The sequence below is a fragment of the Erinaceus europaeus genome, chromosome 13, assembly GCF_950295315.1.
Source record: "Erinaceus europaeus chromosome 13, mEriEur2.1, whole genome shotgun sequence".
NCBI classification, from domain to species: domain Eukaryota; kingdom Metazoa; phylum Chordata; class Mammalia; order Eulipotyphla; family Erinaceidae; genus Erinaceus; species Erinaceus europaeus.
This window is the reverse complement of record NC_080174.1, coordinates 66,247,055-66,273,277: the sequence shown is the minus strand read 5'-3', so window position 1 is coordinate 66,273,277 and position 26,223 is coordinate 66,247,055. Positions and strand designations below refer to the sequence as shown.

The following is a 26,223-nucleotide window of genomic DNA, read 5'->3' as shown; positions in this document are numbered from 1 at the left end:
CAACACATCCATCCAAAAAGATCTGTGTACACATATGTTCTTGGCAGCACAATTTGTAATAGCCAAAACCTGGAAGCAACCCAGGTATCCAACAACAGATGAGTGGCTGAGCAAGTTGTGGTATATATACACAATGGAATACTACTCAGCTGTAAAAAATGGTGACTTCACTGTTTTCAGCCGATCTTGGATGGACCTTGAAAAAATCATGTTGAGTGAACTAAGTCAGAAACAGAAGGATGAATATGGGATTCTCTCACTCTCAGGCAGAAGTTGAAAAACAAGATCAGAAAGAAAACACAAGTAGAACCTGAAATGGAATTGGCATATTGCACCCAAGTAAAAGACTCTGGGGTGGGTAGGTGGGGAGAATACAGGTCCATGAAGGATGATAAATGACATAGTGGGGGTTGTATTGTTAAATGGGAAACTGGGGAATGTTATGTACAAACTATTGTATTTACTGTTGAATGTAAAACATTAATTCCTCAATAAAGAATTAAAAAAAAAAAATACGGCAGGAGGTCAGCCTAGAGAAGCTGGTTCAATGTCCAGGCTATGTATTATGGGGTCTGAACTAGGACAGTAGCTTTGAAACAAAAAGGAGAGGAGGGGTAGGCTTGTGCTAATACAAAATACAGATAAATTAGGAGGAAGGGGACACTTGGGAAGGGTAGACTCAGAGCACAGAAGAACTGATCCAGCAGGAGTTCCGCCCCACTTCACAGGGCTCATTCTTGCAGGGAACTAAGGCACACCACCTGGGAATAGTAGGGGGCACTCTGCTAGGGTCTTTTTCCAAAACAAAATTTCCAGGGCCAAAACCCAGTGCCCTCTGGGTTAGACTCTCCTATTCATGAATGAGATTCTCAAGGACAAAAAAAATGAAGAGAAGGAATTATAGATAGGAGGTGCTGCTAAAAGCAAGGAAAGAGTTATAAAGGCTAGAGAATTCACTATTATTTGGCTCTACTGTGCACCAAATAATAGCACCAGTTCACTCAGTGTTTACCATGTGCTAGCTATAAGACTGGATGCCCGTCTGTGCATAACTTATCTCATTTACTCCCCTGGACTTGGGCAACTCTGCAAGGTATGTGCTGTTAGTACAAACCAGGAAGAAGCTCAGAGGTGAAATAACTGACTCGAAGTCACTCAGCTGAGAAATAACAGGGTGCAGCGCTCAAGGAGAACTTGAAGTTGTTCTCCAGAAAAGTGTCTTCTCCTCTCTAGGCTCCAGATGTCTTACCAATAAAATGAGTCCATCAGATGACCTCAAGGGGTTCTTCCTGTGGCAATTCAACAATTCAGAGACCTCCAGTTAGAAAGGCATCTGGGAAATGGCCCTTGATCAGACATCAGGCCTTCAGCTGCACCCTTGTACAGCACAGGGATGAGGGATCCAGAAGCCCAGCACCACTCTTCGCTCTTTGAATGGAAGATCTTCCTAGTATCTGCTCAACCTCTACCTGCAGAGTCTAAGTAGGTGGATCATTTTGGGCTCATCACTGCAATGTGTGCTAGTAACTCGGGCCCCTGCCATGGCCTTGGAAGACTATCACACTGGGAACAGAAAATCCTTGCTTAGCCTCCTGAAGCCAGACTCATGGGTCCTCAACCTACTCATCTTAATCCTCTGTGCTTCACCTCCTTGATCCTGTCCCAGCCTGCAGACCTGGGGATCCCCAGAGGTCCAAATCCCTGACTCCCTCATACTGGGCCTACCTTGCACATATCACAAAGGCCATGCCCTCCCTGAGGGCACTGCTCATCTCAAGCCCCCTCCTCAGACAGCATTTGCCTGAGCCAGGAACCACATCCTAGATTGGCTGCTAGAAAAGACCATCCCACATGTTCCTGTGGAGGGCTTTGTAAAAGATCTATTTTAAGGCCTGGAAAAGTCCCCCACCCCCAGCCCCAACTGGGAGTCTTGATGAGCATTCTCCTGGATCCTCCGGTGCCCCTGCCCCCTCACCACCCTCATCCAGCTGCCTATTTGAAGGTTTCTTGGGGAAGTTGTTACTCTGAGCAAAATAAGCAGGAAGAGATCTTAAAACAAAACCAGCTGGTGTCTGGGCTGATGCCAGAAAGGGAGGAGATTTTGGTGGGGAGGGCTGGCTCCTCTGTGATGTGGGGTCTGGGTGTGACTGTGTAAGTAGATTGTTCACCTGCCAGTCTGACTGGAATTTCATAACTAGGTGTCTGAGAAAGTACAGTGTATTTATCAGGATGTAACTGATCTTTTTGTTTTGCTTCTTGTTTGTTTGTTTGTTTGTTTTTTGCCAGAGCACTGCTCAGCTCTGGCATAAGTAGTGTTAGGGATTGAACCTGGGGCCTCAGAACCTCAGGCATGAGAACGTTTTGCATAACCTCAACTTTCTGCTGTCTCCTCAACCCAGGATGGAACTGTTAAAGAGTATTGTGAATGCAGTTTCCAAGGTGTGTGTGTACATATGCATTTCAGTGACCTTGAGTCAATGTGTGTATGGGCACATGTTTCTGTGGCCTGGTCTGTGTACCTAGACACAGAGGGACTAGATTTGAGGGGTTTGCACCACTGACCCTCTTTGTGGCCATGGACAGACTGAATGGCTGCATCCTGTTTTCCTGGCAGTAGGGATGGCTTCCTGAAGAAACAGAGCAAGCCATTTACATGATTGCATAAGACCAATGTCTTTGTGTATCTATATCTCCCTTGTGATTGTAAGATACATGTGAGATTGAGTAATTACATTTGTGTAGCTACTTGTTCTTGGGAAACTCAAGGATTACAGGTGAGCTTATGTGCCTGTGGAGTTGTGGTGTTACTTAGCATAGTGCCAGAAACACAGTGGGCTGTTAAAAAAATAACTGCTGATGACTGTATAAATTTGTGCAAGGAGATAGTGGAGTGTAAAGATTAGGAACATGAACTAAAAAAGTTCTGGGGTTTGAGTCCAGGCTCCACGAACTCCTAGCTGTGTAGATAGGTGAACCTTAACCTTTACTCTAAGCTGCTGGCCAGCCTCATGGAGTTACATGAGGATTCTGTGACTCAGAAGGTGCGCTGAGCTCAGAACAGTGCCCAGTCTATGCTAAATACTTCATTTCTTTTTTTAATTACTTAATTTATTTATTTCTTTGCTATTGGATAGAGACAGAGAAATTGAGAAGTGATAGGAAGACAGAGAGGGAAAGAGACAAAGAGATACTGCATGCACCCCTACTTCACCAGTCCTGAAGCTTTCCCCCTGCAGGTGGGTGGCAGGGCCTTGAACCTGGGTCCTTGTGCACAGTAATGTGTGCATTTAACCAAGTGTGTCAATGCCTGGCCCCCCTTCATAAATGTGACTGTGGGAGTACCACAAGAACTGTCCTGAGTGACCTATCAGTGCAAGGTGCTCCCTCCACGCCCACTCCCCATGGCCTGCACCCCCTCACCGGGCTGTGGGAGCTGTAGTGTGCTCTTGCTCCAGTGTGTCAGGCCCACGATGGCCACCATCTTGGCCCCGAGGCTGCTGCGTCGCTTCTTGGAGGTGGTGGTTCCAGTCCCGCCCCCACTCTGCTGAGCGCCACAGATTTCGCCGCTGATGCTGGAGCTCCGGACCACGTTCCTAGATGCTGCGGCCGAGGCCGGCCCCGGCTCCCCGTTAAACATGGTCTGTGGGGTAGTCAGGCTGTAGGCAATTCTGTATGGAAGGGAAGGAGAGAAAGAGGCCTCATATCAGAGGAGGAAGGGTACACTTCACAAATATCAACCATTTTGCAGCTGTTTGATCTTGGACAGTCCCTCATGTTCTCTGAAGTGGCGAAGATTAAATGAACAGTTACCTGTCAAGGGTGTGTGTGGACCCTGTGTCAATACATGGGTCTGTTGTGATAGACAGAAAGCTAGTTGTGATTGAAAGATGGCAGATTGGCAGATGGCCAGACAAATGGATAGTTTGGCGATAAGTCAGAGGCTGGAGAGTCATCTGGCTCACTCTCAAATCCCAAAGGCCTTCACACACACAGCTGGCAATCATTTTGTGGCTGGACACGCTGAGATTGCAGTAATCACTTTAGTGAAACGAGAGATAAAAACCACTCTCCTTGAAATAGCTCACTTGGATAGTGTGTTGCTCTATCATGTGCATGACCCAGGTTCAAGCCTGGCCCCACCGCATTAAAGGGAGCTTCAGTGATGTGCCCCCTCTCTCATATCTTATTTATTTATTGGAGAGAGACAGAGAACTTGATAGGGGAAGGAGAGACAGATAGAGAGAAAGCAAGACACCTGCAGCACTGCTTCACTGCTTGTGAAGCTTTTCCCCTGCAGGTGGGGACTGGGGACTCAAACCAGGTCCCTGTGCATTGTAATATGTGTGCTGGACTGGTTGCATCACCTCCCAGACCCTTCTTCACTCTCTCTATGCCTCTCTACCTCTCTGTCTCTATACAATAAATAAATAAATAAGTTTTTTTTTTTAAAAAATCAACCCTCATCTCATGGAATTGTTGCAAGGATCAAATCAGAAGGCACATGTGAAAGGACCTACAACAGTGTCTGGCACAGAGTAAATAGTCAGTGTGACTGTTCTTTTCACAGTCAATAATAAAAACAGGGAAAACAAAAACTGGCTCCAGCCTGTGAGGCCTGTGGAAGGGGCCCTCCTGCTTGAAGGAACGGTGCAGAAAAGCACAATGAGGCAGGCAAATATCACCCTAATTACATCACTGAGAGGCAGCCAGCCACTACAGCCATATTAACCCATTTCTTCCCAGCCTCTTTCCTATAAATTAAAAAAGGAATAACAATTGAACTCATGCTGCAAACACAATTCTATATCCCAGTGTTCTTTTATTTCATTGATCACAAACATTGCCCAATGTTATACCTGGTATAAATATTTTAATGCCACCATCATATTCCACTGTATGGAGTTAGTATAACTGACTTCACTATTTCAATACGGTTACCTGTAATATCAGGTTTCATTTCCCCCTCCTCTCACTCCCCACTGTTTTTTAAACACACTGAAGTCAACATCTTGCTACATTGATTTTCATCTGCTATTTTCTTAGAATTAAGTCCCAGCAATGGAGAGACTGGATGGTGGCGTGGACACTTCAGTTGGTTTCCCCCAGTGTCCATTCTCCCTCCCCGCATTCTGACAGAGGGATAGTTTTGTCCAGGTACTAGCCATACCTTGTTTAGAGGTAGATGCTGAGTGGTTTAAGCTCATCAATGAGTGCCAATCACAGTATTGGTCTAAGGGTAGGTTCATGCCTAAGTTGGCCCTTTTCAACTTAAGGGGAAGTTTTAGATTCCATGTGTAGGAGAGAGCTGGGTGTCTCTCTCCCTCTGTCTCTTCTCCCTCAAGAATAATCTGGGGATAAAGCCAGTTTGCTGAGGGCAGAGACAGGAAGAACCTCCGGCTGTATCATGAACCTGCCTTTCTCTGGCTTTACAGTCACGTGAGATAATGGGTTTCCCATTGCTGAAGCCAGTTTGTGCCAGGGTCCTGTTACATCCAAAGCATCCTACCTGTTACTGAGGGCATATACTTTTTTTAAAATTCTTGAAACAAACTGTCAAATTATTTCCAAAGCTATATTCAATAAATATTTGACCACCCCTAAGATCTGGGCCAGTGGATCACACAGCTGGGAGGGTGCTTGCTTTTGCTGTGTGAATGCCTCAGGTTTGATCCCAGCCTCTACCACACTGGGAGAAACTCCAGTGCTGTGATGGTTCCCTCTCATCTTCTGTCTTCTTTCTTTTTTTAACTGAAAAAGTTGATATAGGGTAGTAAAGCTCCATCAATGGCCAAAAAAGAAAAAGGAAAACAAAAGCAGAGAGAGAGAGAAAGAAAGAAAGAAAAAAAAATTCCAAGGCCCATATTGAGAATACAGGATACAGCAGTGAGCCAGGCTACCATGGTTCTGCCCTCCCAGAGCCTCCAGTTCAGGAGGAGAGACAGACAGTAAATAACTAATTGTGCAATTAATATTTAATGACGGTTCCAGTGAGTCTAGGGAAGAAGACAGGGTGTTGGGAGTCACTCTCAGGGAGTGAGACAGTGAGCATTGATGACTGTTTTGTACAGAAGTGTTCTCCTGCTAAATCATGGGGATGAACCAATGTTACAGTTTGTCTCTGCTAAGGCTGAACATAAAATATAGGAGAGATGGTCATTCCACTACAGGCTCTGTGCCCAGCCCTGTCTGGCTCTGACCAGGCCCACAGTGCTTTTCCCATCCTAAGGGGCTGGACTGTTTCTCATCCTCAGGAAACCTGACTTTTCAAGATAACAGTGAAAGGGGGAGTGAACCAAGAGTGGGAAAGGAAAGGTACCCTCTCCAGCTGATGAAGAAGACTGTCCCCAGACAACTGAGGATGACCGCCTGGTCGCTGGGTCAGCACAGCTTCCGCTGGTCTGGATAATAAGGGCTGACAGTGGGGATGAGTCAAAGCTGTGTTCTGCTTTCTCAGTGGCTGCCTGGATTGCTCTTGCTCACCCTGGGACGTATGCATGGCCCCGGATTGTATTTCTCCATCCATCCCCCATCCACCTTGCAGCTTAATGGAAAGTCCCCCTGGACTTGAGCCTGCGACGATCTCTTCTCTTCAGTTTCCAATTCTAGTGCCAGTTTGTGTGTGAGTTTAGTTGTTGTTGTTGCTTTGAGTGGGGGGGTGAGGGTGGGGGGTAGGTATATTGGCATGGCCACTTGGTGGATGATGGGAGAGGCTTTATCTGATAGTTGAGTCAGCTATTAGATGAGCCCAACTTACTCTTTTAAGTATTCCTGTTGAATACGTAGTGTCTGTGTGTCACTGATGACAAAATAAGTCTCAAAAGAAGTTAAGGCCTTGACCATCAGACTGGGATAAGAACAAGTGGCCAGGCCTGAACTCCAGCCCTGATCTCCTGCCTGCGTCCACAGCAACAGACACCCTCAGCAGCCCCTACCCCTTCAACCTAGAGCCCCCCACCTGCAAGGGTGTGGGCCCATCCCTCCTCTTTAGACTTTGCACTGAGTCTCAGGACTCTTTTCTTATTTTCTTTTCTTCTCCTTTCTTTTCTTTCCTTATTTTTAATTTTTAGTCACTGGGGCTACACCATTTCAAGCAGATCTTTTCAGATAGGAACGGAGAGACAGAGATTGGGGGAAGCACTATCACAGCACTAAAAAATTCCCCAAGATGGTGTGGACCTACCTTGAACCTGGGTCATGTTCAGGACAAAAGAACATGCTCAGGTGAGCTAGTTTGTCCCTGGGGGCTTTCTGAGAAAATCTTCCAAAGGGTAGTTCCTACAATGAGAAACCCCGACCTGGCCCAGCTGCCCACCACCAGCATGAGAATCTGAGGTGCAGCTGAGCCTCCTCCCCACTCCCCACCCCCTGTCCACAGCTGGAAAAGCCAGCCTTTCCCCACTTCCCTAGTATAACCTACAGGAAGCTTAAGAACGCCATTCCTGACAGACTGACAACAGTGTAAGGGACAGAATTCCTAGCCCTGCCAGTCCAGGGACTCATATTTCCTTATGAATAATGAAGAGAACCTGACTTGACAGTGGCATCATACACAGCCACTGTCTCATCTCCAGCCACCTGGGCCTGGCCAGACAGACCACTCCCCTGGAGACAGGAAGAGCCAGATCAGAAGCACCAGACCCCAGGCCTTAGGGCCTGTCCTGAGGACACAAGAGTCCCAGGGAAGGCAGCTAGAGAGAATTCAGAATGGGGATCCTCGGGGCCTTAACTTCCTCATGTCTGGGCAAAATGCAGAGTGCTAGAATCACCTAATTTGACTTGGAGAGTAAGGCTTGGAATTGGGGATCTAGCTGCTTCTCTGGTGGCCACTCTAGTTCAGGAAGGGCAAGACAGAGAGACATGAGTCAGCCACCTGTTCCCTAAGAGAAGAGGAATCCTATTGCACAGTAAACACGTCATCAGACCACAGGGATATGGAGAGAGGTAGTGGGCAGCAGTGGGATAGAGGGTTGAGGGGACAGCAGGACATAAAACATTGTCGCTCACATCCTGGTGGTTATAAAATATCACAAAACAAACTACGTTGTTTCCATAAAACACATGAAAATCACAGCTCCTTGCCTCTGAGCAGGACTGTCCCTTTCTCAGGTCAGTTCACAGTACCCCAGGAAGAGGGAGCCCGGCTATGGTGTCACTGGGCCACAAGAGAGCTGGCTCCAGGGTCCTCCTTGCTGACTGCCATCTGCAACTACAGCTCAGATTTTCTACCAGGGAAGAGGGGGAGTGCCTCACCAATCCCAGAGCTGCATCAAGCTCACCAGGAAATAAGGGGAGCTTTCTTTTTCTTCCTAGTTCTCCATGTTGGGCCTCTAACTTGTGGCCACAATGCCCAGTACTTAAGGGTTGCCCAAATTCTCTCCTGAATCCTTGAAACAACAGACTCTCAGCTTTGCCAAACTACTCCACATGCCTCAGCCTCATTGGCCATGTGTCTAACTAGATAGTGTGCCCTTTTGGGTTCAGTGAGATCATTCAAAAGGTCAACATGAACCTAGTACTCATCTTTGCAAAAGGAAGGAACAAGGAATCTATTACAGGGTGACAGACCACTAGGCTAGAAGAAATGACAAGTACCTGAAGCTCTTACAACTTCTCCCTAGGCTCTATCCACAGCAGACATCACTAATCCATCTTTCTCTAGCACTGAGCTTAGATATGACTTCAGAATCCTTTTCAACATAGAGCCCCCAGAAACAACTGAGGAGAACCAGCTCATGAGTTAAAATCAATTTGCCATCTCTTCTCTAGCCCAGACCTTACACTTTTCAGAGTAGAAAAATGAATGCCCAGGATGGGAAAGACCCAGGGTCAGACAGTCTGGTGACAAAACCATAGTTTCCACCCAAGCCTCTAACTTTTAGATTCCACACTACCTGTCAGTTGCTCCCTTTAGGTCTTTCACCTCAAAGAAAACCCAAACTCACCAAACTGATGAGTCTGAGCGTGGTGTTCCGCATCACAAGGGGCTTGCCCCTCTCTACAGCACACCCCTATGGAACTGACTCAAGGCTTCAGTTGACTTCTGCTCAAGAAAGGAGGCAAAGGCAATCAGGGTAGCTCCCAGGAGGTGATGTGGCAAAGAATCTGGAAGGAAAAAGAGAGCTTAAAAGAAGGACCAGAAAAGACTCTTCCACCTGAGTTTCCAGTAGTTTATGGAGAGAAAACAAAAAAAGACAAGGGCAAGGCAGTGATGCACCTAGCTAAGCACATAAGCACACACACACATCACAATGCAAGAGGACCCAGGTTCAAGCCCCTAGCCCTCACCTGCAGGGGGAAAGCTTCACGAGCAGTGAAGTGATGCTGCAGGTGTCTCTCTCCCTCTCTTCTCCCCTCTCAATTTCTCTCTCTCCCATCAAATAAAGACAAAAGAAAAATAGATTAAAAACAACAAATTGGGGGGAGGGGGCTAGGGAGGTGACTCTGGATATAGCACATGCCTTTCATATATGAGGCCCTGGGTTCAATTACTGGTCTCACATGGGAGTATCAGGGCAGAGACAGATGCAACTGGGGGGGGGGGGCAGGCAGTGGTACACATAGTAATAAGCGCAAGGATCTGTGAAAAGATCCGGCTTTGAGCCCCTGGTTCTCCACCTATAGGGGGGAAGCTTCACAAGCAGCAAAGCAGGTCTGCAGGTGGCTATCTTTCTCTCCCCCTTCCCTCTCAATTTATCTCTGTAATATCAAATAAAAAGGAAAAAATGGCCACCAAGAGCAGTGGATTCATAGTTCCGGCACAGAGCCCCAGCGACAACCTTGGAGGCAAAAAAAAAAAAAAAAAGAAAGAAAGAAAAGAAAAGAAAAGAAAAGAAACTCCACAGTGGAACAGTGTTTTGATATCTTTGCCCAACCCATAAAAAAAATAAACAAAGAATGGGCCAGGAAGGTGGCCCTGTGTTCATTCCCTTCTACCATACTAGAAAAAAAAAAATTACTGACAGCTGTGTGACCTTGAGCAAATCATCTAAATCCTCTAAGTTTCTGTTTTCTCTGTAAAACTGTCCAAGCTCTTTGTTCCCATAATTCATCTTTACTGTCAAACTGCTAAGGCAAATGTCCCTTCCCATCCACATCTTCAAGACTTGTCAGGCAGGATGAGCTCAGGTCAGTTTGACTGCTAAGGGGCTCTTGACCTGATTCTTCCTTTCATTGTCCACCCTTTGACTAAAAGGGCCCATGCCCCCCACCCCACTAGCACTATATCTGTGATGTACCAAGTGGTCAGGGGTGTGGAGGGGGAGACACTTGTAGCTCCATACCCAGCATGTGATCCTCAGCTGGTTATTTCAGCCCCCCTTTCCGTAAAATGTACCTGCTCATCAACTGGGCCCAGCCTGGCTCTCCAGACTACACTGGCATCAGATGGGATCCTGAGGGGGCAGGAAAGCAATGTTTAACAGCACAGTCTTTGGAGGCAGACAGACTTTGCTCAAATGCCTGGATCCGGCACTTCTAAGCCCTATGACGCAGGGCAATTTCCTTAACGAACCCCCTGAGCCTGCAGCCCCTCATCTCTAAAGTGGGGATAAAAACATCTGCCTCAGGATTTTCAGATGAAATGTTACAAGATAAGGACTAGTTAGTGTGTGCTAAATGCTCAGTGAGTCAATTACGTGGCTCCTACTCAGAAGGATGCCCTTGTAAACAGTCCAGAGCTGTCCAGATGCTTGTGCCTGGGGGTCTGGAGTACACATCATGTGACCACTTCAGGGGGAGGCTAAGGCAAGCAGCATTTTCTCCCACTCCCTCACTTTGGGCTAGTGACACCCAGACCCCAGGTTCCACGTGAGATCTGGATCTCTGAACCTCACTGAGGTTGTGCTTGCTTTTCCCTGCTAGCACCTCAGCTTCTGGGTCTGGGACTTGAGACGCCCTCCCCTAAACCCTGTTCATACCAGGGCTGTCCACAGCAGAAGGAGAAAAAATCTCCCTCAGTGCCAGCTCTTCCTTTCCCACTAAGGGAGAGGTGGTGGGTGGGAAATAGGACTCATATGATTCTGAGGGGCTGAAGGAGCACACCCAGCCCAGGTGGGGAGAACTGTACCGATCCTCTCCTGGTCATTTGAACTCTGTCTCCCCCAAAACAGGCTTGCAAGCACACCCCTCCACCCCACATAGGGAGAGACACAAGGGATGGAATTTCCAGTGTGTGATCGCACACGATGTAGGCCTGCACAAATGATAAATACTTCAGGACACACTCACACGCACACACACACACACAAACCCAATACCCATCTACATAAAGACACAGAGAAACAGCCCCACTGACTAGAACAGAATCACATGTGTGTACACACTCATAAAACCTTCTCTGCTGTGGCCCCTGCTCAGACAGGAGAAGCAGGAGCTCCATCCCTCTAGCAGGCAGGGAAGTGGAAGGTCTTACCAGATCTGTGGGTTCCCAAGTATACCAGCTCTGAAGAGGTGCTTGTGTGAGCTTGAACACACACACACTCATACTCATGCACGCCCCAGTCTCCAGTCTCCCCCCCTTCCTGGTCCCCATCCCTGCAAAGGACAAAGGATCTCATCGGTGAGGTTTGTGGGGAGATGAGAGGACTGGCAGGGAGCAGCTGCTGTCACCATGGCTACCAAGCTGACCCATTTCTCCACCGAGCATGGGCCACCCAAACCAGGCAAAGGGGGCAGATAGCTCTGGGCATGGAAGACCCTCTCCCACCATACAGGGTCTAAAGAAGTGACCCTGTGAGAGTGTGGTCAGTGTGAGCTCAGCACCAGATTGGCTGCAAAGGAAGGTGACATCTAAGCATTACTTGAAGGAAACTGGAAGCTGAGGACATGGCCCCTGTCAGACTTGATCTTCCCAGTACTAGGGTCTCTGAGACTCAGATGGGTAACACACTTTCCCTGGACACAGTTCTCACATTAGGAAGAGAGTAAAGGTGACCAGGTCCAAGTCTGTGTTCCTCAGGAACCAGAACACTCAAATATGGCCTGGGAGGTTATGCAATGGCTACGGCACTGGACTTGCAGGCATGAGGTCCCAAGATTGATTCGAGGCATCCCATGTGCCAGAGTGATGCTCTTGTTTCTCTCTTGGTGGGGAGATAGCAAAATTGTTATGCAAAAAGACTCTCCTGCCTAAGGCTCTGAAGTCCCAGCTTTAACCCCCTACACCACCTTAAACCAGAGCTGAGCAGTGCTCTAGGAAAAAATATGCCCATGGGCTATTACAATCCTATTGCACTTCTAAGAATGTGTGTAGGTCTGGGAGAGAGCATAATGGTTATGCAAAGGATTTTCATGCCTGAAACTCTGAACTCCCAAATTCAATCCCCAGAATCACCATAAACTACAGCTGAGCAGTGCTCTTGGGAAAAAAAAAAAAAATCCATGGGCTATTACAATCCTACTGCACTTCTAAGAATGTGAATATAAGGGCTGGGAGACAGCATAATGGTTATGCAAAGGAATTTCATATCTGAAGCTCTGAGCTTCTAAATTCAATCCCCAGAATTACCATAAACCAGAGTTCAGCAGTGTTCTAGTAAAATAAATACAATTTAGGATTAGGCAGTGGCACACCAGGTAAGCACACATGTTACCATGCTCAAGGACCCCAGGTTCAAGCCCTTGATCATCCCTACTTGCAGAGACTGAAGGGTGGGGAGACAAGCTTCACAAGTGGGAAAGCACAGATGCAGATTTCTCTCTCCTTCTTTCTCAATTTCTCTCTGTGTCTATCCAATAAATGAAATATTAAGAAACTAAGAAAGAGAGGAGGGACCTAGGCTGGAGAGACAGCATAATGGTTATACAAAAAGTATTTCATGCCTGAGGCACCAAAGATTCCAGGTTCTATCCCCAGCACCACCATAAGCCAGAGCTGAGCAGTGCTCTGGTAAGAACAAAGGGGAGGTGGGAGAGGAGAGACTCACCCAGTGCTGTATGAGCCACTCTCTTATATGCAGAGCAAGGCTGCTGAGGGCAGGGCTGGTGCTCCCACTTGGTCTAGGAGCATGGCCATGCCTTGCTTCCTTGGACGTTCTGCTATGGGTCTCTTCTCAGCTAGGGGCCTCCTGGGGACATGGCCATGCATCTTCCCCCAGAACTAGGGACACAGAGGAACAACACAGCCCTAAGATAGTCTTGTGAGGAGACAGCTCACAAAGCAGAATGAATCACTTCTGTGTGACAGTCTACCATGTCTCCCTATTTCCTTCAGAAGAAAGTAAAAACCCCTCGCTAAGGCCTAAAGCCAAGTAACCCAATGTTTCCCACGCTCTCACCCCTCCTCTGTATTCCAGCGCACTTGCCATCTCTGTGTTCCTCAAAAGTCCACTATGTCTGCTGTCTGCCTGGCATAATTTCCTCCAGCCCAGTCCAGCCCATTCACCTTCATATTCAGAGGCACTTTTGCCTGGAGAATTGCTGGCCAGTGCTTAGTCATAACTTGAATGTTACTTCCTAGGAGCATCTCCCCAGATGTGTTTAGTTTCCCCCCCCCCACCCCCTGCAGTGTGCTCCCCTAGATTCTACTGTATATGCTGCCAGTTACAGGTTGGATTATTCCCCCTTCCCTTAAAGATACATTGAGATCCTAACCCCTCTGGTACCTTATAATACAACCTCGTGTGGCCATAGCATCATTGTGGATGTGATTAGTTGAGTTTATACTGGTTTGGGATAAGTCCCTAAAGCAATGGTTGGTGCCATTATTTAAAAAAAAAAAAAATCTTGTGCAGAAAGAGAGACAGGCAAGATAGCTCACCTGAAGGAGTCAGCTTTACCACACTTGCAATCCAGGTCTGAACCCACAGTACATTACGTGGGAATGTACTAGGGGAAACTTCGGTGCTGTGGTCTCTCTCCTTGCCTCTCTTTTTTTTTTTTCTCTCTCTCTCTATTTCCCTCTCTCTCTCTATCTCTAACTCTATCTACCTCTAGCTGAAGAAGTTGGCTCAGAGCAGTGAATCCCAGTAATGACAAAAAGCAAGAGAGAGACAGAGAGAACGTGAGATGGGGAGAAGATCCTGTGATGATAGGGCAGAAGTTGGGTGATGCAGCAACAAGCCAAGGAGTGCCAGCAGTTATCAGGCACCAGGAGAAACTCACAGAACATAACTTGTGAGAATGTCCCCTCAAAAGACTGTCTGAAGGTTGTGCTGTTCCTCTGGAAGAGCCAACCCTACTGACACAATGACTTGAGATTTTTTGCTTCCAGAACCTTGTGAAAATTAATTTCTGCTGTCTTGGTCCACCCAGCTTGTGACACTTTGCTACAGCTGAGTTAGAAAAGGAATGCATTGCTGTTCCTACACTTCAGCCCCACTGTGAGCTGATAATAAAGAAGGAACCATGCCAGCTTCTTCACCTCATGTCCATGGCATCTGGCATGAAGTAGGGCTCTGTAGATATCTGTGGGTGAATAAAGATGAATGAACAAAGATCTAAAAAAAAAAATTCAGTTCTACTATTTATAACTGGGTACTAGAACTGTGAGTCATTTTTTATTTTCTTTGTGTGACACGCTGTGTTTTCTAAAGTCACCACTTTAGAGACTACATTAATGTTATGATAGAAAAGACTTTTTTTTTTACTATCCAAATGCACATTAAAATACCAGATGTTTCCACTAATGTGTGTTTTGAGAGGATGGAAAAGTTCTCCTATATGTTCATAACTGCTTTTTTATTGATTAATTGATTCTGCCTTACATGGCTAGAGTGCTTTCCGGAGTTAGATTTATAGAGCTTGAGCTCTGGAGACCTTTGTGGACATACATTCAAGGAAGGAGGGGTACAGGAAGACCTCTGGACCTCATGTATGCAAGTCTAGGTGTTGCTTTGCTTTTTAAAGTAAAATAAAGTACTCTGGTTATTCTGCAGAAGGAATAAGCTCTTCAAGATGGGGAGACCAGAGAAGGCATCACGGAGAAGTACACTGCAGAGTACTGAGAGAGAGAGAGAGAGAGGAGTGAGGTTGCAGGGGCATGAAAAGAGGGAACTACTTGAGAAGGTTTGGAAAGAAAATGTGATGTTCAGCAGATGGTAAATGGAGCAGTGCAGCTGGAGCAGGAGGTTAAGAACAAGTGAGGCCCCCACACCTATAGACATCTAATCTTTGACAAAGGTGCCCAGACTATTAAATGGGGAAAGCAGAGTCTCTTCAACAAACGGTGTTGGAAATTTTGGGTTGAAACATGCAGAAGAATGAAATTGAACAACTGTATTTCACCAAACACAAAAGTAAATTTCAAATGGATCAAGGACTTGGATGTTAGACCAGAAACTATCAAATACTTAGAGGAAAATACTGGCAGAACTCTTTTCTGTCTAAATTTTAAAGGCATCTTCAATGATATAAATCCAATTACAAAGAAGACCAAAACAAAACAAACAAACAAACAAAAAACAACAGGGAATCAGGTGGTAGCGCAGCGGGTTAAGCGCACGTGGCGCAAAGCACGAGGGCCGGCTTAAGGATACCGGTTTGAGCCCCAGCTCCTCACCTGCAGGGGAGTCACTTCACAGGTGGTGAAGCAAGTCTGCAAGTGTCTATCTTTCTTTCCCCCTCTCTGTCTTCCCCTCTTCTCTCCATTTCTCTCTGTCCTATCTAACAAATATGACATCAGTAACAACAATAATAACTAGAACAACAATGAAAAACAACAAGGGAAAACACAAAGCAGAACTTGGACTGGAGTTGGTTTATTGCATCAAAGTAAAAGACTCTGGGGTGGGTGGGGGAGTACAGGTCCTGGAAAAGGATGACAGGGGACCTAGTGGGGGGGTGTATTGTTATGTGGAAAACTGAGAAATGTTATGCATGTACAAACTATTGTATTTACTGTCGAATGTAAAACAGTAATCCTCCAATAAGGGGGGGGGGGGGAGACTTTCCAAAAAAAAAAAAAAAAGATTCTGTGCAGAAGGCTCAGGTCCTGGAACATGATGGCAGAGGAGGACCTAGTGGGGGTTGAACTGTTAAGTGGAAAACTGGGAAATGCTATGCATGTGCAAACTATTGTATTTACTGTCAATTATAAACCATTAATCCCCCAATAAAGAAATTTTTAAAAGGGGCCGGGTGGTGGCACACCTGGTTAAGTGTGCACATTACAATGCATAAGGGCCCAGGTTCAAGCCCTTGGTCCACAGGGCTTTCCTGCAGGGAGAAGCTTCATAAGTGGTGAAGCAGGGCTGCAGGTGTCTCTCTGTCTCTCTCTCCCTCTCAACCTCTCCTTTCCTTCTCAATTTCTCTCTGTCTCTATCAAATAAAATAAAGTTAAAAAAAAAAAAAAGAAGTGAGGAAGAGAAAGCTATAGAGGTAGTCTGGGAATAACGATTGAAAGGCTCTGAATGCAAGGCTAAAATGCTTGAATTTAATCCTGTAGGAAGTGAAATCTGTAACACTTTACAGAGACCAGTCTGACAGTGACTGCAGAATCAGAAGAAAGCTTGACAGCAGGAAGGGCAGTTAGGGGCCAGACACTGCTTCAGACAGTGCAGATGTGAAGAGGAGAGGGGAGGCCAGCAGTATGGGAGGGCTTGAGGGAATGCAATGGGGTTTGCTTAAGGTTGGTGATAGGACAAAGTTGGAGGGAAGAAAGTAAGAAAAGAAGGAAAGAGGAGAGAGAGAGAGGGAGAGAGAGAGAGAGAAGAATCCAAGATTATTTAATGGAAGAGTGTGGACAGAGAGGTGCCATTATCCAAGCCTGAAGTCTCAGAAGAAAAACTGAGGGAAAATTGAATCCCTATTGTAGGCATAACAACTTGAATTTAACACTACAATTTCAACTTAGAGACATTGGTCAGGTAAGCAGAGCACTATGAGTGACCAAGATCCGGGTATATTCCCCAGAGAGAAAAGTGGGGTATAGAAAGCAAAGAGAAAACCCAGAGATAAGGACAGAGTGGGGAAAGGGTAATAAAAAAAAATTGAGAGATAATACCCCAGGCTAGGGGTAGGAGGGAATGGAATCCATTTAAAGAAGGAGGATCAAAAGCAGAAATCAGAGAGGATATAAGTATGCAGATGACCAGCCTGGAGTCTTTACCCCACCTTGACAGGGAGACCAGGAAGACTTGCCCACCTGAGGGCATGGGGTTTGTGGGGGGCACTCTGACTCCCTCCAAGGGCAAAAGTAACATTCAGGGGGGTCGGGCGGTGGCGCAGTAGGTTAAGCGCATGTGGCGCAAAGCGCAGGGACCGGCGTAAGGATCCCGGTTCAAGGCCCCGGCTCCCCACCTGCAGGGGAGTCGCTTCACAGGCGGTGAAGCAGGTCTGCAGGTGTCTATCTTTCTCTCCCCTTCTCTGTCTTCCCCTCCTCTCTCCATTTCTCTCTGTCCTATCCAACAACGAATTGTGTCAACAAGGGCAATAATAATAACCACAACGAAGCTACAACAAGGGCAACAAAAGGGGGAAGAAAAAAAAAAATGGCCTCCAGGAGCGGTGGATTCATGGTGCAGGCACCGAGCCCAGCAATAACCCTGGAGCAGGAAAAAAAAAAAAAAAAAAGTAACATTCAGGCTTGAAAAAGCACAGTTTGGAGAGAAGAATTTGGAGTTATGGAGAAAAGGACTGAATCCCTTGGTGGTGGGCTGGGATGCAGGATCCCAGGGCTTCCAAGCACTTATTGCAGTTCAGTCATGATACAGGAAGGACAGCTCACACACCAACACCACCCCACCCCACCCCACCCCACCCCCACCACACACACACAGACAAACATCTGGCACTTGCACACTCTACAGAATCTGTAGGCAGGATGGGGGGGCGTATTAGAGGGGAAGTGAAGAGGTAAGAGAAGAGGCTTTTGAATGAAAGTTGAATTGCTGCTGAGCAGACAAGTTATCATCTAACAGGACCCCTTTTGAGAATGAGCAGGGATGTTACCAGCAATCACACCAGGAGCACAGGTGTAAATTAGGACGGTCCCAGCCCTGTGGTAACCTTAGCCCTGGTGTATACTTGGTGCCAATAAAATACTCACTTGGCCTCTGTCTCCACCACTACCCCCTTTCTATATGGATGGCAGATGGGAAATAGGGACAGGTAGGGATCCCACTAAGAGTGTTGGTGGGTAGGGACATTTCCCCACCTCTCAGCCCCACGCCAACAAGAGCGCCCATGCCCTTGCCTGCAGCACCACAGACAGCACTTGGCGCTAGCTCCAGCCCATGGGACTGGATCAATAATTGATGGGGGAAGGGGCTCCAGTTACTAGGCCCGCGCCAAGTCAGTAGGCGCCGCCAGGGCCCGCAGCTCCCCTCCCCCTCTCATCGGAAACACAGCATACCAGCGACCCCAGCCCAGACACACTGCCCTCAGGCACACCACACTCCCAGCACACCCCTCACCCCTCCGCTCATTGCTCCCCCACCCCAATCTTTCCAGGTCACAAAGACCCCAGTGCATACTGCATGTCTTCACATGGCTACTCAAACACACCACACTGACAGATACGCCAGGTTTCCATAGTGTAGTGGTTATCACGTTCACCTCACACTGACAGATACGCCTTGTACAAAGACAACTACATACACAAAGCACCATACAAACCACACCCAGGCAAGCTACTTAGACACACCACACATACACACAGCACATACCAAGTGCTTCCCAGATGCGTGTTCCAAGGCGATGTGGTCACCAAAGACCCACAAGCACATCACACAAAGACACACAAGACACTCTGTCACATGCACATAAACTCACAGGCTGCACAGAAACTCCCTCACAGAGAACCAGAGGGATATGACATGAGGATCTCTTCATCATACGTACAATATGCTCACACACATCCTCAGACCTGTAAGAATTACATTTATTGCAACACACACACACACACACACCCTGCATGCACGCATACATCTTTCTGCTCACAGACAATATGTCTCCACAGATACCCTCAGACAGTCACCCAGGATATACAGGCACACACCCAGGTCCCCCGCCCTTCCTGTCCCCAGACATGACCTCCCCTAGTAGAGATGAGGAACTGGGGAGGAGGCTGACAGGACTTTTCCTCCCTCCTGATCCTAGGCTTGAACCCTGTGGATATATCAATGTGTTCTCTTAAGTCTCCTAGGTTTGCTGCCAGATCTCAGGGGCAGACAGTCAGCAGCACAGAGAGATGGGAGTGGGGAAGGCAGAAGAAAAGGGGTCCTTAAGAACCTCCTGGCTTCATCCTTCCTGAGCCCTGAGCTCTGGGGCATGAGGCTCTGGAGACAGTTTTACCCTCACCTGGGGCTCCCATAGGAGCTCTCTCTGAGGCTAGTCCATGCTGTGCACAGGAACCTAGAAAGCAATGCAGCCTGTGGCTTCGACTTTCCCTAAAGGTTCCCAAGCCCAGCCTCAGAGATGAGGAGGCATCTTGCCTCCATATAGATACCTCAATCCAAGTCCCTCAAGCAAGTGGGAGGAATAGGGATACAGATTATCTTTTCTGCAGGACAATCATGGCAAGATTCTCTGAAAGAACCCCCATTAGAGTACAAGGTGGGGGGAGGGCAGACCAGCACATCAGAGAGAGACGTTAATTTTCCAAGTAGGCAGAAAGCACCTTCACGGTTACCTAGGCCAGTAGCTCACATTTCTGATGTCTCCAGACCACTTTCCAGTTTTGCATTATCCACACTCCTGAACTGCTCATCATTTATTTTGTTTAAATGGACATGTTTAATTTAAATGCATTTATTTTAAACAAAAACTCCGTTACCACTGTACGCAAAAAGGAAAGACCACTTTCAATAAGTAATAGATAAGTAAAAGCAAAACTGCATCGGGCCAGAGGGATAATCCCATGTTAAAGCACAAGATTTAACATGCTTTCGATCCAGAGGTCCCAAGTCCAGTCCCTAGCACCTCCATATACCTGAGCTGAGCAGTACTCTGACGTCTGTCTGTCTGTCTCTCTCTCTCCCTCTCTCTCTCACACACACACCCACAAATAAATCTTTATTTAAAAAAAAAGATGTGCACATATACCTTATCATATTTTGCTTTACTGGGCTTTGAAAATTAAATAAAATTTAATTGTAGGAAAAAATGGAGTCAGTTAAAACTCAGATGATTGATTAGTGGTTTTTTTAGCAATAAAGTATCTTAATTAAGGCATGTACATTCTTTCTGTAGACATAGTGCTATCTCACACTGAACAGACTACACTTTAGTATGAACATCATTTGCGTGCAACTGGGAAACCATGTGACTCACTCTATTGCTATATTTCTTTCATTGCAGATGCCTGGATCTGAATCTACAATATCTCTGAAGTATGCCTGCATTATTACATTTTAGCTACATGAAGCTTCCAGCCAAATATCTTTCTTAAAAAGGGGAGGAGGGGGAGTCAAGCGGTAGCGCAGCGGGTTAAGCGCATGTGGCGCAAAGGGCAAGAACCAGCATAAGGATCCCGGTTCAGGCCCCTGATTCCCCATTTCTCTCTGTCCTATCTAACAACGATGACATCAGTAACACCAACAATAACTACAACAATAAAAAAAAAAGGGCAACAAAAAGTAAAATAAATATAAAATAATTTTTTAAAGGGGGGGAGGAGGGTCTGAGAGTTCATAGCTCAGTGGGTAAAAGACATAACTTACCATACATTAGTCCCTGGGTTCAATCCCCAGCACCACAAGGGAACTCCATGGACAACATCAAAGGTATTTCCATAGATGGCAGAGTAGCACTTTGCTATCTTTCTGCCTCTTTCACACTAAAAATATAGAATAAAAATTGGACAAGGGAAACTGCTCACCAGTATCACACATATGCAAGAAAACCTAGGAGTTCATTTCCTAGACTAATAACTTAAATAAATAAATGGGGAAGTATTGCACATGTTGGAAAAGTTGTTAAAGGCACTATCACCATATTGATGCTTTTTCTCTGAGCCAAACCTGGACTCAATAAAGTGGAAAAAGAACCCACTTTCTTGCCAGGTGAGCCAACACTATGAAAAGACAGGTTCAGGAGCAGGGCCATGGTGTAGCTAGTAGAACATAAATGTTACAATACCAAGGACCTGGACTGAAGCCCCTATTCCCCACATGCAGGGGGGAAAGTTTCACAAACAGTGAAGTAATGCTGTAGGTGTCTCTCTTTCTGTCTCCCCCTCTGTCTCACCTACCCTCTCAATTTCTCTGTCTCTAACCAAAATAAATACAGAAATAGAAATGGAAGGTCCACAAGCCACTAAAAGTCATCTTGATCCCATTCCAAATACTGGGATGTTCCACGCTTGCCTGTCTCCTACAGGAGCTTGGACACAGTGGCCAGCTGGCACCCTATGACCATAGTCCATTCCGGTAATAACAATCCTTAGAAAGTTCTGTTCTTTACAATTTATATCTTGTCCTTAAACCTACCATCAAATGCAAATCTCACAGAAAAAAAAAATTATCATTCCCATTTCTGAGTGAGGAAATAGATTCTCTGAAAGGTTAAGAGTCTAGTCCAGAGTCACACAAATATATAAGGTTGGTTCATGAGCAAGAGACCTTCAATCCCCATTTACATACCTTTCTACTCTACCTTAATTACTCATCCCATAATTAGGAGCCCTTGCTCTGGACAGTGGTAACCTAACATCTGCCCATGAGACCTTCTCAATCCCAGAAGTAAATAGGCAGAAGGAAGCTAACACCTTTTACTCTAGCACCACACTGTTGTGCATCCCTAGTCTATAAGTGGCACCCCCCTGAACCTCAGTTTCCTTGTCTATAAAATATGAGGTGTATACATTAAATTGAAAAATGCATGTGTCTGACAGAATAAATGCTCAAAAATGCTTACTACTATGGAAGTACAAAGAACAGAATCAATTTAGAAAAAAAAATGACAGGGGTCAGGTGATGGGGCACACCTAGCTGAAAGCACATGTTACAATGCACGAGAACTTGAGTTCAAGCCCTTAGTCCCCATCTGCAGGGGAAAGCTTTGAGAATGGTGAAGCAGTGCTGCAGGTGTCTCTCTCTTTCTCTCTCCCTATCTCCCCCTGTTCTTTTGATCTCTCACTGTCTTTATTCAATAAATAAAAATAATAATTTTCTCAGAGACAGATGGAATGGAGGGAAAGCATGGTATGGTTCTTCACTGAGGAAGATAAACTAGTTAAGTCTTTTTTTTTTTTAAGTGAAGATTGCTTTTTTTTTTTAAATATTTTATTTATTTACAAGAAAGATAGGAGAGAGAAAGAACCAGACATACATCACTCTGGCACATGTGCGCTGGGGATCGAACTTGGGACCTCATGCTTGAGAGCCCAAAGCTCTACCACTGCGCTACCTCCCAGACCACAAAATTAGTTAAATCTTAAAGAGTGAATAAGACTTGCCTTTTGGCTTGGCTGCTCACACTCTTAGCTTCTCTTTGGCACTCCTCTGAGAGGTAAGAGAGGTAAGGCAATTTGGGGCTTCATCTCTATATTGTTGCCTGAGCCTCTAACTGACATTTGACAGGTTCTCCAGAACCTGCTTTGGGCACTGGAAGTCACAGTGCCAGGTGCATTTCCTCCAGGTGCTGTCCAAACAAAAGGTTGGGGGCCAACCTCCTTATCCCTCCCCCTCCCCCTAGCACTCTAGGGATTTCCCCCCCCCACTGGAACACTGCTCAGCTCTGGCTTATGATGGTGCAGGGGACTGAACCTGGGACTGTGGAGCCTCAAATATGAGAGGCTCTTTGCATAACTATTATGCTGTCTACCCCCACCCAGCACTCTAGGGATTCTAATAGATGCCTTTTGTAGCAACTGTCCAGAGACCAAAGACATCCTTTCTCTGAAGGAGTCAAGAGCCAAAGAGCCACGTCTGCACAGCTGCCTCTGTGATCCTCCCGGCACATTGCACTTGACTGCACCAGGGTGGGCACCTGACCCACTCAGAGCCAATCAGAGCCTCTCCTGGGACTTTAGCCTCAGCTCTGCCATGCCCTGTGTTCTGTCTCTGAATGTGGCTGGAACACAATGTCGAGCAACAAGAGACTCGGTGCCTGGAAATGCGGAGGAAAAACCCAGCCTGAAGATATCAAAAGACACAGGGAACCACTCCTTCTATTTCTCCTGGCCTTCCAGGTCCCACCTCTAGAATTGAATGGCTTTTCTCCCTCTCAGTTTTTTTAGGAATCTCCTGCATCCCTATAATAAGCCCTTCTTTATTACTTAAGCTGTCTTGAGTGGATTTCTGTATACAAGTGAAGACCTAATTTAGAAAGGGGAGATGATGGGTGCTAGAAACGCAAAGATGCACAAGCCTCAAGAAATATCTGCTGTACCTGCCCTGGAGTAACTCAGTTTAATGGGAGGCAAAGAGGAAGAGGAGGACTCTGTACAGATGTGGCCGAGGGGTTGGGGGGGGGGGGGCGGCACACGACTAACTCTGTACAGGGAGGGCCAGGTGGGTTGTGCACAGCAAAGGTGGCTACTGAGCTGGGCTTGAAGAATGAAGGACATTCTCCCGGAAGAAAAAGCAGGGGTGGGGAGACAATGCAGGCAGAGGGAACAGCAAGTGCAGAGGCACAAAGGCATAAAACAGCCTGATGTGTCAGAGGAACTGCCATGAGTTCAAAGTGTTGGGGGAAGAGGGTGGGGATAGTGGGGAGATGGGGCTTGAGAGGCAGTCAGGCACAGATCATAAAGGGCTTTGAAAATCATGCTAAGAAGCTACGGCCTTTTCCTGTCAGCAATGGGAAGCTATTGAAGTATTTTAAGTAGCAGGGGGTGACAGGGTCAGTTCTGTCTTTTAGAAAGATCACTAAACAGAGAAAGGACTGGAGAGAACAGACCAGGAGGCATGGAGAGAAACCCTTATGGACACTGAAGCAATGGTCTGCCTAGTACTTTTATTTTTCTTTAAATATCTTATTTACTTATTTTTAATGAAAGAGAGACACAGAAAGATACATACACAGAGAGCTACCAGAGCACTGCTCTGCTCTGGCCTATGATGGTGCTGGGGATTGAACCTGGGACTTTGGAACCCCAGGCATGAAAGCCTTTTGCATAAACCATTACACGTCTCTCCAGTACTTTCATTCACCAGACAGCTCACTATGCCCCTACTATGTGCAGGGTTGAGCAAAACCCACAGAGTTTACCATTGAGCAAGAAAGATGAAGGAGAATGTAAAACATTAATTCCCCAATAAAGAAATAAATTAAAAAAAAAAAAGAAAAAGAAAGATGAAGGAGAAAAACAATGCAGGTATATCACACATCCTTAAGCAGAGGGTTCCAGAGAGGGGCACAGCATCTAGTTTCTGCTGCTCAGGGCTGCTGAAATGATGCTTGAGCTGGAATCTACGTGGAGAATCAGTAGGAGTTAAGAGAGCATCTGGAGAAGGAGTGCACTGCACGATGAAGGAACAGATGTGTGAATGTCCTGCAGTGGAGGTAAAGGGCGACTGGCATGAGCTGAGAGACAGAGAAAGGAAGGGAAGGACCAGACCATGCAGGGCCTTGCAGACTGCACCAGTGTCCAGATTTTATCTCAAGTCTGTGAAAGGCTCTTATGTAGGGAAATGACACAATCCCACTTCTATCTTTATAAGCTCACTCTGGCGACAGTGTGAAACACGACATGAAGTGGGGGCAAGAACAGACATGTGAAGGAGACAAGATGAGGAGGCAGTGGTGGTGGGTCTGAAGAGAGGGGATGGTGGCCTGGGGTGGGGCAGTGGGCAGGGAAAGAGATTCATGAGCGCCCACAGGACCTGCTGAGGACTGGCTGTAGGGTGTGGGGTGTGGGGGTGAGGGAGTGGGAGGTGTCCAGGAGAACTTCCAGCTTTCCAGCTGGAGCAAGTGGGTGGCTGGTGGTAGAGATGAGCCGGGGACACTGGAGGCAGGTGCAGGCAGGCAGAGCTGCGGATCTGACCCAAGACTGATATGAGACATCTAAATGTAGCCCAGAGCCGGAGAGATAACACACCTCGTAGGGCTCATGCCTTGCCATGCACACAGCCCCGGTTCAAGGCCTGAAACCACGTGGGAGTATGGGAGTGCTGTGGCACCTCTCCCTCTCTCCATCTGAATGAACAAGCGGCCTGGGAAGGGTGAAATCATGCATCTTTAAGGCCCTGGCTCAGAAAAACAAAACAAAATAAATGTGGCCCAGAACGCACTGTGACTTGCAGCCTTGAACCTAGAAATCATAAAGTCCAGAGAGTAACTGAGATTGCTTGGGAATGGGACAGAGGAGCTGTTTAGCACGGAGGAACCTGGTGGCAGCAAGGCCTGGGAGTAGAATAGGTAGGGGTAGGGAATGAGCTTGAAAAGCAGAACTTTGAAATCCAGAGGTTACTGCTCATAGGATAGGAAGCGTCTGGCTTTGGCTGTGCCTCCCAAAACCAAGCACGACTGCACAGCACTCTCTACCTGAGAGGGCCTTCCATACTCCACAATGCCTTCTTCCTCCTCACAAACTCCAAGTTCACCTTCAGGCTAACTCAGGGGTCTAGCAGAGACCTCTCTAGTGTGGGAGGGCATGTTCTCTGCAGTTCAGCAACTGGGTGTCAAACCCAGCTCTGCCTCTCAACAGTCATATGACTTTGGCGAAGCAATGTAACCACAGTTTCTTCACCTACACAATGGAAAGAATACTAGTGCCTGACTCATAGGGCTATCTGAAGATGAGTACAGTGGACTGGAAGGTGGTGCACTGAATAAAGCACTGGATTCTCAAGCATGAGGTCCTGAGTTCAATCCCCAGCAGCACATGTACCCGAGTGATATCTGGTTCTTTCTTTCTCTTCTCCTATCTTTATCATTAATAAATAAATTAAATTTAAAAAAGAAAAAAAGAAAATATGAGTATGGAAAGTGGTAGCACACCGTAAGTATCAAATAATGGTCACTATTATTAACACCCCACCCACCTTAAGACAGTTAGTCATGCCCTACACCTTGTACCTCCTCCTCTTGGGAACTATTTGCAGGTCTGTGTCTTTCCTGTCTCTTTCTACCCTGGCCCAATTTGTGAGACTATATAGCATGGAAGGTCAGTACTACAGGAAAACACAGGACCTCCTGCTCAAAATCATTAAGAATTCTAGATGATGTGATCATGGAGGTGGTATAGTGGCTAGACCATTAGGCTTAAAAGCCTAATGGCTTTTAAGACCTTGGGTCTAGGAGGTGACACACTAGATAAATTACTGGGCTGTCAAGCAAGAGATCCCAGGTTTGATCCCCAGCATTGCCTGTGCCAGAGTAATGCTTTGGACCCATACATAT

General features: G+C 46.6%; 1 protein-coding gene across 3 annotated transcripts in view; it reads right to left on the bottom strand.

The window, feature by feature from the left end:
* Positions 1–26,223, bottom strand: part of RIMS3 (regulating synaptic membrane exocytosis 3) — a 64,189-nt gene that overhangs the window by 33,286 nt on the left and 4,680 nt on the right. Inside the window, exons 2-4 of one of the 3 annotated variants that reach the window (XM_060206141.1) lie at positions 10,334–10,391; positions 8,943–9,102; positions 3,421–3,668 (exon numbers count right to left, since the gene is read on the bottom strand). In XM_060206141.1, the coding sequence (XP_060062124.1) occupies positions 3,421–3,637 (217 nt within the window). In that variant the 5' untranslated portion in view covers positions 3,638–3,668; positions 8,943–9,102; positions 10,334–10,391. The remainder of the gene's footprint in view (positions 1–3,420; positions 3,669–8,942; positions 9,103–10,333; positions 10,392–26,223) is intronic. The other 2 variants (XM_007536091.3, XM_060206142.1) reach the window with 2 other exon arrangements.